At 33.9% G+C, this 17,178-nt stretch overlaps 1 protein-coding gene across 2 annotated transcripts in view; it reads left to right on the forward strand.

The window, feature by feature from the left end:
* The window catches only part of WRN (WRN RecQ like helicase), a 142,027-nt gene that overhangs the window by 52,130 nt on the left and 72,719 nt on the right, over positions 1-17,178 (forward strand). For both annotated transcript variants that reach the window (XM_054497957.2, XM_054497956.2), the window contains 8 exons: positions 1,175-1,255; positions 2,645-2,725; positions 5,253-5,397; positions 6,368-6,443; positions 7,943-8,010; positions 8,296-8,404; positions 9,295-9,363; positions 14,221-14,303. In XM_054497957.2, coding sequence (XP_054353932.1) covers positions 1,175-1,255; positions 2,645-2,725; positions 5,253-5,397; positions 6,368-6,443; positions 7,943-8,010; positions 8,296-8,404; positions 9,295-9,363; positions 14,221-14,303 — 712 coding nt within the window. The remainder of the gene's footprint in view (positions 1-1,174; positions 1,256-2,644; positions 2,726-5,252; positions 5,398-6,367; positions 6,444-7,942; positions 8,011-8,295; positions 8,405-9,294; positions 9,364-14,220; positions 14,304-17,178) is intronic.

Genomic DNA, 17,178 nt, shown 5'->3' on the forward strand with positions numbered 1-17,178 from the left:
GTTCCTTCTTATTTTTTATTTTGAGACAGGGTCTCACTCTATCACCCAGGCTGGAGTGCAGTTGCTGCATCTTGGCTCACTGCAACCTTCAACTCCTGGGCTCAAGTGATCCTGCTGCATAAGCCTTCTGAGTAGCTGGGATTATGGGCGTGCACCACCACGTCCGGCTAATTTTTATAGTTTTAGTAGAGACAGGGTTTCACCATGTTGTCCTTGCTGGTCTCGAACTCCTTACCTCAAGTAATCCACCCGCCTTGGCTTCCCAAAGTGCTGGAATTACAGGTGTGAGCCACCGCACCTGGCCTTGGATTTCATGATTTGACTGACATCTTTTACACAAATTATTGCCATTTTTTTATTGCATACCAATTATTAGTATTGTGTTCTTTATTCGTTAAATAAGAAGTAAAAGAACTTTTTTTTAAAAAAAGAATTTTTTCCTAGTAAAAAGCTTATTTTCAATTTTTTTATTGCTTAAATTTTGCAGGTTAATTAAGGCTGTACTTCCTTTTCCTACTTTCTGTTTAAATGGCATTTTTTGAGGGTTTTCTTTCTATGGATTTTTGTGGGGGATCCCATCTCGTTGGACACTTGGTTCCTGGAGATTGCCAAATTATTGAAAAGTTTCCTCATACCCAAACATTGGCAATAGACTGAATAAATAACATCTCTGACACTATTTTTCAATTATATAGAGAATGCTATTTGTAAAATACTGATTTATTTAAATATATTAACAATCATAGTAGTTTTTTGCAATCTTTTTTAAATCAGTGGATGTCAAAAACAGCTATTGTTCTTTGTACAGCATTTTTCAACATTGTGAAGAGTTCTTATACTCAAAAAGTTTGGGAGGCACAGTTTGACATTGTTTAACCTGAGTTGAACTTGTCATTTTGTATTCTTGTTTAGAGCAGGGATTTTATTTTGTCTCTTTATCTAACTTTGTATTCCTAACTGTATTTCTTTCTTTCTCTTTGGTTCTTTGTTTCTTTGTTCATTCTTCTCTGTCTCCCTTTTTTATCTATCATATAAATATGTAAATACATATTATATATCCATTAGGGAAGAGGAAGTTGTCTAAAGATATCTAGTATATAGGAGCTTTGTTCTGCAGAAAAGAGGATATGAAGTCAATTATATTTGAAATTAATGCTTAATACTTTTTTTAAAGCCTTTATCTCCCAATAATAATGAAAACGATACGTCCCATGTAATTGAGAGCGATGAAGATTTAGAAATGGAGATGCTTAAGGTATGTTTAAAATTATAAAAACATTACTTCAAGTTCTTTCCAAAGGACATTTAATTAAGTAAAATATTAACTAATTCTAAACCAAGTTCCACCACAATGAAATTGCTACTAATTATGTAACATTAGATTTCACATTTTCCAATTCATGTTTCTTTCATGTAGTCTATGAATAATGGGTTAGAAGTAATATACTAATTTTAAATGTGCTTTCCTTGTTCCTTCTTATTTTTTATTTTGAGACAGGGTCTCACTCTATCACCCAGGCTGGAGTGCAGTTGCTGCATCTTGGCTCACTGCAACCTTCAACTCCTGGGCTCAAGTGATCCTGCTGCATAAGCCTTCTGAGTAGCTGGGATTATGGGCGTGCACCACCACGTCCGGCTAATTTTTATAGTTTTAGTAGAGACAGGGTTTCACCATGTTGTCCTTGCTGGTCTCGAACTCCTTACCTCAAGTAATCCACCTGCCTTGGCTTCCCAAAGTGCTGGGATTACAGGTGTGAGCCACCGCACCTGGCCTTGGATTTCATGATTTGACTGACATCTTTTACACAAATTATTGCCATTTTTTTTATTGCATACCAATTATTAGTATTGTGTTCTTTATTCGTTAAATAAGAAGTAAAAGAACTTTTTTTTAAAAAAAGAACTTTTTTCCTAGTAAAAAGCTTATTTTCAATTTTTTTATTGCTTAAATTTTGCAGGTTAATTAAGGCTGTACTTCCTTTTCCTACTTTCTGTTTAAATGGCATTTTTTGAGGGTTTTCTTTCTATGGATTTTTGTGGGGGATCCCATCTCGTTGGACACTTGGTTCCTGGAGATTGCCAAATTATTGAAAAGTTTCCTCATACCCAAACATTGGCAATAGACTGAATAAATAACATCTCTGACACTATTTTTCAATTATATAGAGAATGCTATTTGTAAAATACTGATTTATTTAAATATATTAACAATCATAGTAGTTTTTTGCAATCTTTTTTAAATCAGTGGATGTCAAAAACAGCTATTGTTCTTTGTACAGCATTTTTCAACATTGTGAAGAGTTCTTATACTCAAAAAGTTTGGGAGGCACAGTTTGACATTGTTTAACCTGAGTTGAACTTGTCATTTTGTATTCTTGTTTAGAGCAAGGATTTTATTTTGTCTCTTTATCTAACTTTGTATTCCTAACTGTATTTCTTTCTTTCTCTTTGGTTCTTTTTTCTTTGTTCATTCTTCTCTGTCTCCCTTTTTTATCTATCATATAAATATGTAAGTACATATTATATATCCATTAGGGAAGAGGAAGTTGTCTAAAGATATCTAGTATATAGGAGCTTTGTTCTGCAGAAAAGAGGATATGGAGTCAGTTATATTTGAAATTAATGCTTAATACTTTTTTTAAAGCATTTATCTCCCAATAATAATGAAAACGATACGTCCCATGTAATTGAGAGCGATGAAGATTTAGAAATGGAGATGCTTAAGGTATGTTTACAATTATAAAAACATTACTTCAAGTTCTTTCCAAAGGACATTTAATTAAGTAAAATATTAACTAATTCTAAACCAGGTTCCACCACAATGAAATTGCTACTAATTATGTAACATTAGATTTCACATTTTCCAATTCATGTTTCTTTTATGCAGTCTGTGAGTAATGGGTTAGAGGTAATATGCTGATTTAAATGTGCTTTCTTTGTTCCTTCTTTTTTTTTTTTTTAGACAGGATCTCACTATGTCACCCAGGCTGGGGTGTAGTGGTGCCATCTTGGCTCACTGCAACCTTCACCTCCAGGGCTCAAGTGATCCTCCTGCATGAGCCTCCCGAGTAGCTGGGATTATAGGCGTGCGCCACCATACCCGGCTTATTTTTGTATTTTTGTAGAGATGGGATTTCACCATGTTGCCCAGGATGGTCTTAAACTCCTGGGCTCAAGTGATCTACTGGCCTCAGCCTCCCAGCATGCTGGGGATTGCAGGTGTGAGCTGCCGCATCCAGCCCTATGTTCCTTCTTGTGTTACTTTCTTGTAATTTTTTCCTGTAATATGGATAGTGATTTGGCTCTCCAGTATTGAAATTGAGTTTGCTTTCTTCCAATTCATGTGCATCTGTTTTTATTTGGAAGTTTTGTTTTTATACATTCAATAATCATCTTTACTTTCTTTGGTATTATTTACTATGGATATTTTATATTATATAATTTTCAAATGGATTAAATGGTTCAGTTTTACTCTCATTTCTTATTGAGATTGAAAATACTAGTTTATAATTTATATATTTTCTATTCCTTTACCTCTAATTTCTTTGTCAGGTGTTATTAACCAAAGATGTATAATAAGAAAAGCCAATGTAGCTAAATTAAGTAAAAAATGAAGAAAAACACAGAAGTTCACCATTATGCATTTTTTTATTCCTAATCTTTAGGTTGATGAGATTTTTTTATTTTTATGAAATGAGATTAATTTCTTGACTTTTTTAGTTTTGAGGCCAAGTAATGAGTAGTGAGTAAGAATGTATATTCTAGGGCCAGGCATGGTGGCTCACTCATGTAATCTCAACACTTTGGGAGACCGAGGCAGGAGGATCACTTAATTCCAGGAGTTTGAGACCAACCTGGGCAACATGGCAAAACCCTGTCTCTCCAGAAAAATACAAGAATTGGCTGGGTGTGGTGGCATGCGCCTGTAGTCCCAGCTACTTGGGAGGCTGAGGTGGGAGGATCACCTGGGGAGCCTGGGGAGGTTGAGGCTGCAGTTAGCCATGACCATGCCACTGCACTCCAGCCTGGGTGACAGAGTGAGACCCTGTCTCAATTAAAAAATTAAAAAAAAAAGTAGATTGTGAATTCAGATGTAGGTTTGAATCCCCGCTTTTCCAGTTAGTATCTGTGTGACTTTGGGAAAGTTTCTTAGCATCTTTGATACTCAGTTAACAGTTGTGATTATTATTTAAGGTATTGCTTGAGAAGAGCTTAGTATAGAGCCTGACATTTAGTAAGTGTTTAATAAATATTAGCTAACAGTAAAACTAGAACATAAATACTGAATTGTATTTTGTTATTAATTATCCATTTCTCTGAGAAGTACTGTTCCAATAGTACATCTATAGGAAACTTGTGGATGTCTACAAACGTATACATTAAATTTCTTAGAAGGCAATCTGGATGCCCGTATTAGAGAACTCTATTTTAAAAATGCATTCTAAGTATGTTTGTGGACTTGAATAAAATAAAACAAACAGAAACAGAAACACTTCTTTTTTCTGCCTTCAGGCTTGAAATGAACATACTTTTTAAAAATAAAACCTTCAAAATGAAAATATTAAATGAAAGGTTTAATAAAAAGAGAAAGTGAAAACTGTAGTTTAATAAAGTCTTCCTGTCTCTTCATAGTTAAAAAAATGTTATAGGTGAAACAATTTTGAAATATTCTTGAAATAGATAATCTTTATTTAGGGGAGAATGTCAGATGCTGTCAAGCCAAAATAAAAACAAATAACTTTATTTCACGTTTGTAAAATTCCTTTTCTAAAATGATTTGAATCTTTTGTTGTTTTGACAATTCCAAAACACATTTATTGTTTGCTCATAGTTTCAGCCTTATTCAGAAAGAATGCGACTGACACATGATATAGAGAAACTTGTTACAAAAATAACATTAAAATCCATGTTTACTACTTGAGAATCAAAAATATTGAGGTGCAATAAAGAAAAAATGTTTTAAATTATCCAAATTTAAAATTTATGATAGCTTTCCCCAGGGGCAGTTTATTATATGCTATTAATGAGCCTTGTTTGTGCTGGAAGTGTTCCATCTTTGGCCTTGCGCCTTAGAAACCATTCATGAGCACATATTTAAACTGGAGCACACATGTTCTTTTGTAGTATGGCTTGCACATCTGCCAGCTTTCAACAAAATTGTAGGCCCTGTTAATAATAGTCCTTTTGTGTTTGGTGAAAAAGATACGACACTGTCAGTGGTTTTGCTTTTAAAATTTCTTTTAAACTTTCAGTCTTTAGAAAACCTCAATAGTGGCACGGTAGAACCAACTCATTCTAAATGCTTAAAAATGGAAAGAAATCTGGGTCTTCCTACTAAAGAAGAAGAAGATGATGATGAAAATGAAGCTAATGAAGAGGAAAAAGATGATGATAAGGGTAAGCACTGAAGTATGTTTGAAATGACTCACCTGTGATACCTACCACTGACTTTAACTTAGGATCCAGTTTTGGATGGTTTAGAGGTCAGGGACTTTGTGGCGTATAGTTAATTATTGGATCCTTATAAGCTTTTGTCTCCTTAGTGCTTTTGTCTCCATAAAGCATAATCTTACTACTTAGAAAAATAGAGTAATAGTAGCATTATGATGATAAAAATGTCTTTTCCTTTGTTGTTGTATTTCTCCAAATCATTATAGTTCTCATTTAGAATTATTAAAGCTGAGAACTCTAATAATGAACTTTCATTGTTTAGTGGTAAATTATCTTGATTCTTTGTTTTGCCCTTTCTTGGCCACTCAGGAATCTTTCAAGCTCACTGTGGACAGGGAAAGTGACTTGGGTAGAGCTAACATAACTTCATTGTGCTGTGCAGTTAGAATTTTGACCAAAGATGTAGGTAACTAACTTTTCCTAACTAAATTAGATTTAGGTAACTAAACTAAACGAGATTTTGGTAACTAAATTTAGGTGTAACTACATTTAGCTTTAGGTAACTAAAACGAAGATTTTATTTTATCTGTGGACTTTTTTAGTACAGGACTAATGTAATTTCTGATTACCATTAATTGAAGGTTAGTTATATTATAACATTTGGATTGGTATATTGCTTGCCATGGTTTGTCCTAAATGTTAGCCTTTAGAAGTATTCCTGATTCGAAAACATCAGTTTTTTTAAATAGTCCTGGCAAAGTGTGAATCACAACAAAATGCTAATACTTAAAAGTAATCCAAGTGTCACAGATGGTACCCAGAAGACCAATTTGTATTGGAATTAAAAAATAGAAAGCATTAACCCATGGTAGCTATCACTGTATTCTTTCAAAGAAGCCAATGAAATAAACTGTTTTCTCCCTCTATGTGGTGTTTTTCTGTTTGAACATAAATGCCCATTTTATTTTATTTCAAGACTCTTTGTTGCCAGCACCCAATGAAGAGCAAGTTACTTGCCTGAAGATGTACTTTGGCCATTCCAGTTTTAAACCGTGAGTATAATCTCAGTTAATCAAATCACATATTTAGTATTCTCTTTAAAACAAGGGAAAAGGCAAATAATCTGTCTGCTTAACAGCAACAGCACAACTTCACTATGGTTATACATGCCACACTGTATTTTCTATGTGACTACAAAATTATTTCAAGGTGATATTTATATAAAATTCATTTCTGCAAATTGTTTTTATAAGTGAGGAAAAATGGTTTTCCTTTAACTGAGCGGTTCTGAGTAGAAACTAGTTTAAAGATACTTATAAATAAATGTTAATTTAATACTGACTTGTTTTTCATTAAATGAGTGTCTATGTGCCTGTTTTGTGCATATTACCCAGAACATGCAGATGTACTAGAAGTTCTTAATACAACAATTTGAGGAATAGTGATAATCTTACCTATTTTAATGTACTCAAAATTTGTTTACATCTAACAGGCACATTTTTGTAAGGATTAAATGAGATGAATAAGAATGAGATGAACAAGTAAATGTGAATAAAACTAATAAGCATGTGAAAATCTAGACTGGATTTTTCCTATTCTGAGAATTTAAAATATAATCCACTGAAGTATTTCTTTCCTTTTTTCTTTTGATCTTAAACATTTTTTATTTATGTCTTACATACAGAAAAGTGCACATGGTGTAGAGATCAATGAATTTTCATAAACTGGGCACCCTGTAGCCAGCACTTAGTTAAGAATAGGTCAGTAACAGCATGCCGGAAGACCACCTCTCCAATTGATTTTTCCCATGATATTTTATTAAGAAAATTTTCTAAGATGTAGTAAAGCTGAAAGAACTTTTTTTCTGTGCATGTCTGTATTCCCACCACCTAAATTCAACTATCATTACTATACTTACTTTATCACATATCCATCCATTCATATCTCTCTATCCATCCATTCATTCATTCCAGTTTTAAAATGCATCTCAGGGTCAATTGAGGACACCATTACACTTCCACCTAAGTATTTCAGCATGTAAATTATTAACGAGTTAAATATTTACTTACAGTTTTTTCTTTGGTGTAAAATTTGCACATAAGGAAATATAAAACTTTAAGTGTACATTTGCAAACTTTAAATATACATGTGCATACCCATGGAACCCAAATTCTTATCAAGAGATATTATTATCATCACCTCACAGAGTTCCCTTATTTCCCTTTTCAGTCAGTCCTTGTCCCTGAGCATTTCTCTTATTATTTTAAAGTATTGATTCTTTTGGATATCTAGTATGAAGCTTAGAATTTGTTTTTCACTTTAGATGTATATAGTGAAATTTAATACTTATACCAAATGGTAGTTGTTAGTTAGCTTGAATGGGAGGTTGGTCAAATGGCGTTGTTTGTTTTAAAGTTCCAGGTTTGTGCATTTATGTATGAAGTTCGAAAATAAATTCTATAAGAGGAAATGAAAAATTGAATGGATTTTAATTTGTACCTTGGGTGTCTTATTAATAAAACAAAATAGCTTTTTGCTTTTCACCTTCAAGAGTTCAGTGGAAAGTGATTCATTCAGTATTAGAAGAAAGAAGAGATAATGTTGCTGTCATGGCAACTGGTAAGTTGTACTTAAGCAAATAACCTAATCCTTTAAAAAAATAAAACATAAAGAGTTTGAAATGCTTAATCTTTCATTAAACTCTCAAAATACAAATGCAACTACAAATGATGTAAAATATAGAAGAGAGTGAACAAAGAACATGCTCAGATTTATGTATCAATTAGCTTTTAGGATGATAGCATACTAGTATTGACCATTCATCTGTATAAGTACATCATAAAAAGAAATGAAAGCATCAAAGGTTTATTTTTATTTCTATGATCATATTTTTTTCATTTCAAGGATATGGAAAGAGTTTGTGCTTCCAGTATCCACCTGTTTATGTAGGCAAGATTGGCCTTGTCATCTCTCCCCTTATTTCTCTGATGGAAGACCAAGTGCTACAGCTTAAGTAAGTCATGTTATCATTGCCACAACATCACCCTCTTTTTTTCTTCTGTGAGTGAAACATCTGATCCATTATGCATGTTAAAATCTAGTTCACAATAACACATTTCTGCAGGTATTGCTTTATCTTTATTGGTAATAAATGACCCTTTAGTGGAAGAGCTTATCTTCTTTCTTATGTTCTCTGTAATTCAAAGCTACCAGGTGGCCCTGATAAAATTTTTTTAAAAAACATTATTTATGCTGGTTTACATTGAATATCTCAAAATTCTTTTCTCTTTCTGTTACCCTTGCTTTTTAGCTTGATAAGAAGTGTATACATGAAAGTATATTTTTTATCTATGAAAAACTTTTCAGCTTCTTCAACCTGAGCTTGCAATCTGTTTTTAAATTGATACATAATATCTTTACATATTCATGGGGTACTGTAGTATTTTGATACACTCATATCAAATACACTTGATCAAATCAGGGCATTTGTTCATCAGCTTGAACATTTATCATTTCTTTGTGCTGGGAACATTTCTAATCTTTTCTTTGAGTTATTTTGAAATATACAGTATTATTGTTGTTAACTATAGTTACCCTACTGTTGGTTAATGAGTACAAACATACAGTTAGATAGAAGGAATAGGTTCTAGCAACCTATTCTTTAACCCCCGTCATCCCCTGCTGCCCTGAGCTTGCAGTCTCTTTCAAAGACCTACCTTAAAAACTTGCATTCTGATAAGGCCCTTGAAGGAATTTGCTTATCAAGTTAGTAAGTGACAAAAAAGAAAATTGCAAAGAACAGGAATATAAATTATTATATTTCTTTATTCTTTCTCACTTAAGAATGAAATTGATATGTGTAGTGTGTACATGGTGCCACAATATTTGTTTTTCTTCTTATAGAATGTCCAACGTCCCAGCTTGCTTCCTTGGATCAGCACAGTCAGAAAATGTTCTAACAGATATTAAATTGTGAGTAATTTTTTTTCCCTCAACTTTTATTTTGGATTTATGGGGATGCATGTGCAAGTTTGTTATGTGGGTGAATTACATGTTGCTGAGGAAGTTGTGAGTAATTTATGTGATTTCTAATCACGTGGTCAGATGTCTGTGGTATATGAGAGAATTTTATACACAAACAAATTTTACTAAATGCATGAAAAAAAAGTCCATAATTTTAAAATGCACTTTCTTTTGTACCTTTGCAGGACTGTTACTTTTTAAATCCTTCAAACTTGAAGGAATCTGTTATTCTCAGTTCTTGGGCTGTAAGATTAGCATTGTACTCACAGAATTATAAAAATTTTGGTCTTGGAAGAGAAGTTGGAGAGTATCAAGATTTGTCTCATTTTATAGATGAGAAAACTGAGGCTCAGAGACAAGTAATTTGCCCAAAATCACACAATGACTGGCTGAGCAGGGACTGGATTCTAGGTCTCTTGCCCAACCAATTCTATCGTGATATAATTCCTAAGGAGAATGTCATCTCAGATACACATACACACACCCATTTTGTGTGTGTGTGTATATATATATGTACACACACACACAAACATGTACACATATATATACATACACAAACATATATTAATATATATGCACATATATGCATGTTTTAATTCAGAACATTTTCATCACTCCTAAAAGAACACCCCTGCCCATTAGCAGTTGCTTTCTTTACATATGTATTAGTGTATACATACACACGAGATACACATATATTTACTGAGTTTTGATAAATGCATACAAAGATATAAACCAAACCTCTAACAAGATACAGACTATCACTGACACTCTAGAAAGTTTCTTCATGTCCCTCCCCAGTCTGTCCTTCCATCCTCCATCCTAGGCAAGCCACTGCTCCGATTTTCTCTACCATAGTTTGGTAGAATGCCATATAAATGCAGTCACACAATATTAACTCTTTTGTGTAAGACTTCTTTCATTTGGTGTAATGTTTCTGAGATTCTTCCATGCTGTTGCATGTATCAGTAGTCTTTGGTTTTGTTTTGTTTTGTTTTTGTTTTTTCAGAGTCAGGGTCTCCTTCTGTCACCCAGGCTAGAGTACAGTGGCGCAATCATAGCTTACTGCAGCCTCTAACTAGTGGGCTCACACTATCCTCCTGCCTCTCAAGTAGCTAGGCTGCAGGCATGTTCCACCATGCCTGGCTAATTATTAAATTTTTTGTAGAGACAGGATCTTGCTTGGTTGCCCAGGCTGGTCTTGAACTCCTGGCGTCAGGATTGTTTCCAGTTTTGGATTATTACAAATAAAGCTGAGACACATATAAGTCTTTGTATGGACATATGTTTTGATTTTATTGATACATGTCAAGGAGTGGGATGACTGGATCATGTGGTGGATATATGTTTGACTTTCTTTTTTCTGAGACAAAATTAGAAAGCGATCCTCCTGCCTTGGCTTTCCAATGTGCCGGGATTATAGGCGTGAACCACCGCACCTGATGCAGTTGTTGTTGTTGTTGTTGTTGTTGTTGTTTTAATATCTGATTATTATTTTATTGTATTTCATTGAATATAGCACAGTTTGTTTTTACATTTTCTTATTGATAGACACCTAGGCTATTTTTCTAGTTTTGGACTGTTACTAATAAAACTGCTATACACATCCTTATAAAAATCTTTTTTGTGAACATGTTTTCTTTTTTTCTAAGGATTTTAAATCACCTTTATTGAGGTGTAATTGACTTACAATAAATTTTATATGCTGAGAATGTATAATTTGATAAGTTTTGACACAGGTATGCACTCATGAAACCATCATCACAATCCAGATAATGAACATATTCATCACCCACAAAGTTTACCTTTTTGTTTTAACCCCAGTCACCGGGTAACTGCTGAGCTCCTTCCTGTTACTGTAGACTAGTTTGCATTTTCTAAACTTATATACACGGAGTCAATCATATTTTATGTGCTCTTTTTTGTCTGATTTAAATAATGCAGTATAATTATTTTGAGATTCATTCATGTTATTACATTGATTAATAGTTCATTCCTCTTATTGTTAAGTGGATTACATTTTATGGATATCCAACAAGTTGTTTATCCATTCACCTGGTAGACATTTGGATCGTTTCCAGTTTTCAGTTATTACAAATAAAGCTGCTGTGAACATTCGTATGTAAGTCTTTGTATGGACATATGTTTTCATTTTATGAAGGAGCGGAATGACTGGAACATGTGATGCATATATGTTTAACTTTCTTTTTTCTAATTGAGATAAAATGCACGGAACATAACTTTTACCATTTTAATCATTACTAAAGTCCAGTGGGTTTTGGTATAGTAATAATATATAACCATCATAATTAATTCCAGAACATTTTGCTAACTCCCAAAAGAAATTCCATACCCATTAAGGGGTCATTCCCTATTTTCCCCTTTCTTTTCTTTCTTTTTTTTTGAGTCAGGGTCTCCCTCTGTCTCCCGGGCTGGAGTGCACTCGCATGATCTTAGTTCACTGCAGCCTTGATTTCCTGGGCTCAATTGATCCTCCCACCTCAGTCTCCTGAGTAGCTGGGACTGTAGGCATATGTCACTATACCTGGCTAATTTGTTTTATTTTTAGTGGAGATGAGATTTTGCTATGTTGCCCAGGTTGTTCTCAAACTCCTGGGCTCAAGTAATTGTCCCACCTCAGCCTTCCAAAATGCTGGGATTACAGGTGTGAGCCACTCTGCCCGGCCTATTGTCTCTGTTCTGCCCACTTGCAACCACTAATCTACTTTCTGTCTCTATGATTTGCCTATTCTGGATGTTTCTGTAAATTAACTTATACAGTATATGGCCTTTTGTGTCTGGCGTCTTCTACTTAGCATAATGATATCAGTACTTCATTCGATCTTTTTTTATGACTGGATAATATTCCATAGTATGGGCATAAACATTTTAAAAATCCATTCATCAGTGATGGACATTTGGGTTGTTTCCTTTTTGGCTGTTATGAATAATGATGCTGTGAACATTTGTGTACCAATTTTTTTATGAACATACATTTTCAACGCTTTTGCATATATGCCTAAGAGTGGAATTGCTGGACTATATGCTAATTTTTTAAGAAACTATGAAGCTTTTGAGAGTGATTGTATCATGGGATATTCCCACCAGCAGTGTATGAGAGGTCCAGTTCCTCCCCATCCTTGCTATCACTTAGTCTGGCTGATCTTTAATTTAAGCCATTCTAATAGTATCTCATTGTATTTTTAGTTTGCTTTTCCCTAATGACTAATTATATTGAGCATTTTTTCCTACACTTATTGGCCATCTGTATATCTTCTTTGAGGAAGTATCTGTTCAAATCTTTTGCCTATTTTTTACTTAGTGAGTTTTGATAGTCATTTCTATATTCTGAATATAAATTATTTATTTGATATATGCTTTGCAAACATTTTCTCCTAGTTTATGACTTTTCATACTTTCCACACAGTTCTTTTGAAGAGCAGCAGTTTTTCATTTTGATGAAGTCCAGTTTGTCGATTTGTTCTTTTAGAGATTTTGCTTTTAGTGTTTTGACCCAAGGTCACAAAGATCTGCTTTTATATTTTCTCCTAAAAGTTTTATAGTTTTAAGTTTTACATTTAGATTTATGATTCATTTTTAGTAAATATTGTCTATTGTATGAGGTATTGATTACAGTTTATGTATTTTTCACATATTGTTCCAGCTCCATTTTTTAAAAAGACTGTGCTTTTACACTGAATTGACTTTGTACCTTTGTCAAAAATAAATTGACTACATATATGTGGGTCTATTGCTGCACTCTCTATTCTGTGTTCTGTGGATCTATTTGTCTGTCTTGATTGGTGTCTTGATTACTGTAGCTTTATAATAAACCTGGAAATCAGGTAGCGCAGGCCCTCTAGCTTTGCTCTTTTCTTTCAAAGTTGTTCTGGCTATTCTATGTCCTTTGTATTTCTGTGAGCATGTCAGCATCACCTTTTCAACCCATATGCCTGCTGGGATTTTGATTGAGTTTACCTTGAATCTAGATATCGAAACAATTAGCTGTCTTGATAATTATTGTCACTGTTTTATACCGAAGAAACTGGGCATGCTAAAGTAACTTGGCTAACATCACTTAGCTTGCAAGAAGTAGAACTGGGCAGTTTGACATCAGAGCTTATTCTTTATACCATTTCCTATGTTAATTAGAATACAATATTAATTTCATAAAGGTAAAGGCATATCTGTTTTGTTCCTATTTGACTCCTTGTGAAAGCACAATGCCTAGTGCACAATAGACACTTAAACTTATCTGTTGAATGGACAGGTGAATGCTTTTAAAGTCTTTCCATATAGAAAATTAAGTTTCATTACATTTGACTTGATCTAGGTTTTCATTTCATAGAATGGAGAACAGACTCTGTGAATATTTTGCCCCAGACCTAGCCTTATTACAAACATTGTCTTAATTAGGATTCTGTCTACCCAGAATAGAAATTAACTTGAGCTAGCATGAGTGTATATTGAAATTTATATTAAGGATAAAGGAATGTCTCATAGATCCCACTCAAAAGAAATTAGCCAGCCCTTAGGAAGAGACTGGAATTGGGTTTGGAAAATACAATAGGTTTTTCTTTTTATCTGTAGTCTTTAGTGAGTCTTCCTCATTTTTCTCTCTGAAGAGATAAGCATTCTCTGCATATATATAGCATTCTTTTAGATTTTCGTGACATAAAGTATTATTTAAACATTCATAAGGTATCTTGATTTTAAGTTGTAATTCCTTGAGATAATTGTTTTCTTTATTGTTAATATGTTTCCCTTCCTGTTTTTTTTTTCTTTTTTGTTTGTTTGTTTTTACAGAGGTAAATACCGGATTGTATATATAACTCCAGAATACTGTTCAGGTAACATGGGCCTGCTCCAGCAACTTGAGGCTGATATTGGTAAGTGATAAAGAAAGATCTCTGTAAATACTTCCTGAGTTAATATTTAAAGTTAAACCTATGGATGGACACTGGATTTCACTTCTGTTAAAGTTTATTTCAAACATTACTTCCTCCAGGAAATCTCTGACTCTCTAACTTGGTGTTTCACCTGTCTTATCCCATGATACTCTATAATTCCTTTTGCTTTAGAAATTAGGCTCTATTATCATAATTACCTGTTGATATATCTGTTTTCTTCCGCTAGGCTATAAACTTGTTTTCAAGGGCAAAATATCACTTTTTAAAATATATGTTTCCCCAATGCAGTGCTTAGCATATAGGCACTTAAACATATTGTTGAATGAATGTTGAATCCTAGGTTCTATGAAATTTTAATTTACTTGTTTTTCATGTTCTGTATCTAAATTAAGTCAACGTAGTGGTTTTGTACCCTCTTTGTTCATAAGAATCACTTTTCAAACTTTAAAAAAAATGTAGGTAACCAACCCCCAACCTTGAAAATTCTGATTAACAGGCCTGGGGTGGCACCTGGCATTGGTGGCTTCTCACAGGTGATTCTGATATATAGCCAGGGTTGGAAACCACAGTACCTTTGATTAGTTGCCACTAGTGAGTATGATTTATTACAAAAACCAAAAACTTAGATAAGTCACAGTTTATTTCCTAGAAAGTGTAAATATAGAATTAGTCAAAAGCTGATAGCACTTTTTTTGTACTTAAAAATATTTTAAGCCTCAGTATAGTGAGACCTCATCTTTACAAACAATTTTTTAAAAAATTGGCTGAGCCTGGTGGTGCATGCCTGTAGTCCAAGCTACTTGGGAGGCTGAGGTAGGAGGATTGTTTGAGCCTGGGAGATGGAGGCTGTGGTGAGCCAAGATCATGCAACTGCACTCCATCCTGGGCAACAGAGCGAGCCCATGCCTCAAAAAAAATTTTTTTTTCTTCTTGGTTGTTAGGCTCAACTATCCAAGAATTGCAATCATGACTTCTATTGCAAATGCCCCTATTTCACACCTTCAGTTGGCCTAACCAAATTTAATTTTTCAATATCGTATTATCTTTTTGTATAATTATATATTCAAATAATTCCAGATAGGTTAGGTTTTCGAATTGCAACGTCTCATTTAATGGTTACTTTCATATAACTGTAGGAAAGCATTTGATAATTTTTCCAACAATATAATGGAAACAAACTTGTATCTTTTTTAGTATGTGTTAAAACCAACCAAAGAATGAGGGCAGCAATTAACATTTCATTAAATATATTAGCAACGAGTACATATATGAGGTCTTAAACTCCCTTATTGACATACTGTATTTTTTGCCTTTAATGGACAATGAATTTGATATATTTCCTATTAGGTTGTATGAAGTTATTGTGAATATTTCACTTTGGATTAAGAATAACTACCCTATATATAAATTTCATGGTTGTATTACAAAAGCTGGGGTCTATGTCCACAGTGGTTTGGGTACGTTTTTACTGTTTGCTTTGTTTCTGTGATAGTGTTAAATGAATAATAAGCTTAAGTATTTAAGCAAATACTTAATACTTTTGACAAGTAGTTAGAACTCTCTATTTTTGTTTTTTTGTAATGGATGAATTATGGACACTGCAATTATTAGAACAGCGTACTTTGCTTATGATGGATGAAAATGTTCTCTGGTTGACTCAGTGTTGAATAAAAAGGGATAAATTAAATAAAAATTATTTTTGAAATATTTTCCTTTGCCTTTTGTTGCGGGAAATTGTACAGTGCTTGCAAAAATGAATATACGCAAGATGTTATTTGTACAGCAGTCTGACATTTAGCTAATCAGATTCCTCATTTTTAGGTAAATGTTAAATTACTTAAGTAGTCTCGATTTTTAACAGAAACAGCAAACATAGTTTTATAGGGAGGCTCCTTACCAACCAGACTTTTAACTTAAGTGAATGTTGGCAAAAGCTTGTCTAAACTGATTTCGAGGGATAAGGTTTAGCTCCATTAAAAGCTAGTTTGTAAAACCTGTAACTAAAGCTTTTAAAAAAAGGAAAGTTTTAAAATAAAAGAGACCATCATCTCTGTTTTAACCTATTTAATTTAAAATCTGGGCTGAAGTAGGAGTATTGCTTGAACCCAGGAGTTCGAGACCAGCCTGGGCAACATAGTGAGACCCCATCTCTGAAAAAAAAATGAGCTGAGCATGTTACCTGTTATAGTGCTAGTTACGAAAGAAAGAAAGAAAGAGAGAGAGAGAGAAGGAAGGAAGGAAGAAAGGAAGGAAGGGGCTGGGAGCGGTGGCTCACACCTGTAATCCCAGCACTTTGGGAGGCCGAGGCGGGTGGATCACGAGGTCAGGAGATTGAGACCATCCTGGCGAACATGGTGAAACCCTGTCTGTACTAAAAATACAAAAAGAAAAAATTAGCCGGGTGTGGTGGCGGGTGCCTGTAGTCCCAGCTACTGGGGAGGGTAAGGCAGGAGAATGGTGTGAACCCGGGAGGCAGAGCTTGCAGTGAGCCGAGATTGCGCCACTGCACTTTAGCCTAAGAAAAGGAAGGAAGGAAGGAAGGAAAGAAGGAAGGAAGGAAGGAAGGAAGGAAAAAATCAGTTACTCACTCAGATTTAGTTTCAAAAGCCAAAATAATTATAGTGATAATATTGAATTTTTTCCAGCCACTCAGTAGTACCCAGAGAATTTTGATACAAATAACTGACTTTGCCCCCATGTTTAGTAGTTTGTTTGTTTTTTTTTGTCTTTCTTTCTCTCTACACTCTCTTAGACTGTTGTAGCTTGTAATGTCAGTGAATTGTAATTGTTTATTTGCATGTCTGTCTCCTCTTTTAGAATTGTGAACTCCTCAGGTCATGGATTGTATTTTATT

The sequence above is a fragment of the Pongo pygmaeus genome, chromosome 7 (assembly GCF_028885625.2).
Source record: "Pongo pygmaeus isolate AG05252 chromosome 7, NHGRI_mPonPyg2-v2.0_pri, whole genome shotgun sequence".
In the NCBI taxonomy this organism is placed as follows: domain Eukaryota; kingdom Metazoa; phylum Chordata; class Mammalia; order Primates; family Hominidae; genus Pongo; species Pongo pygmaeus.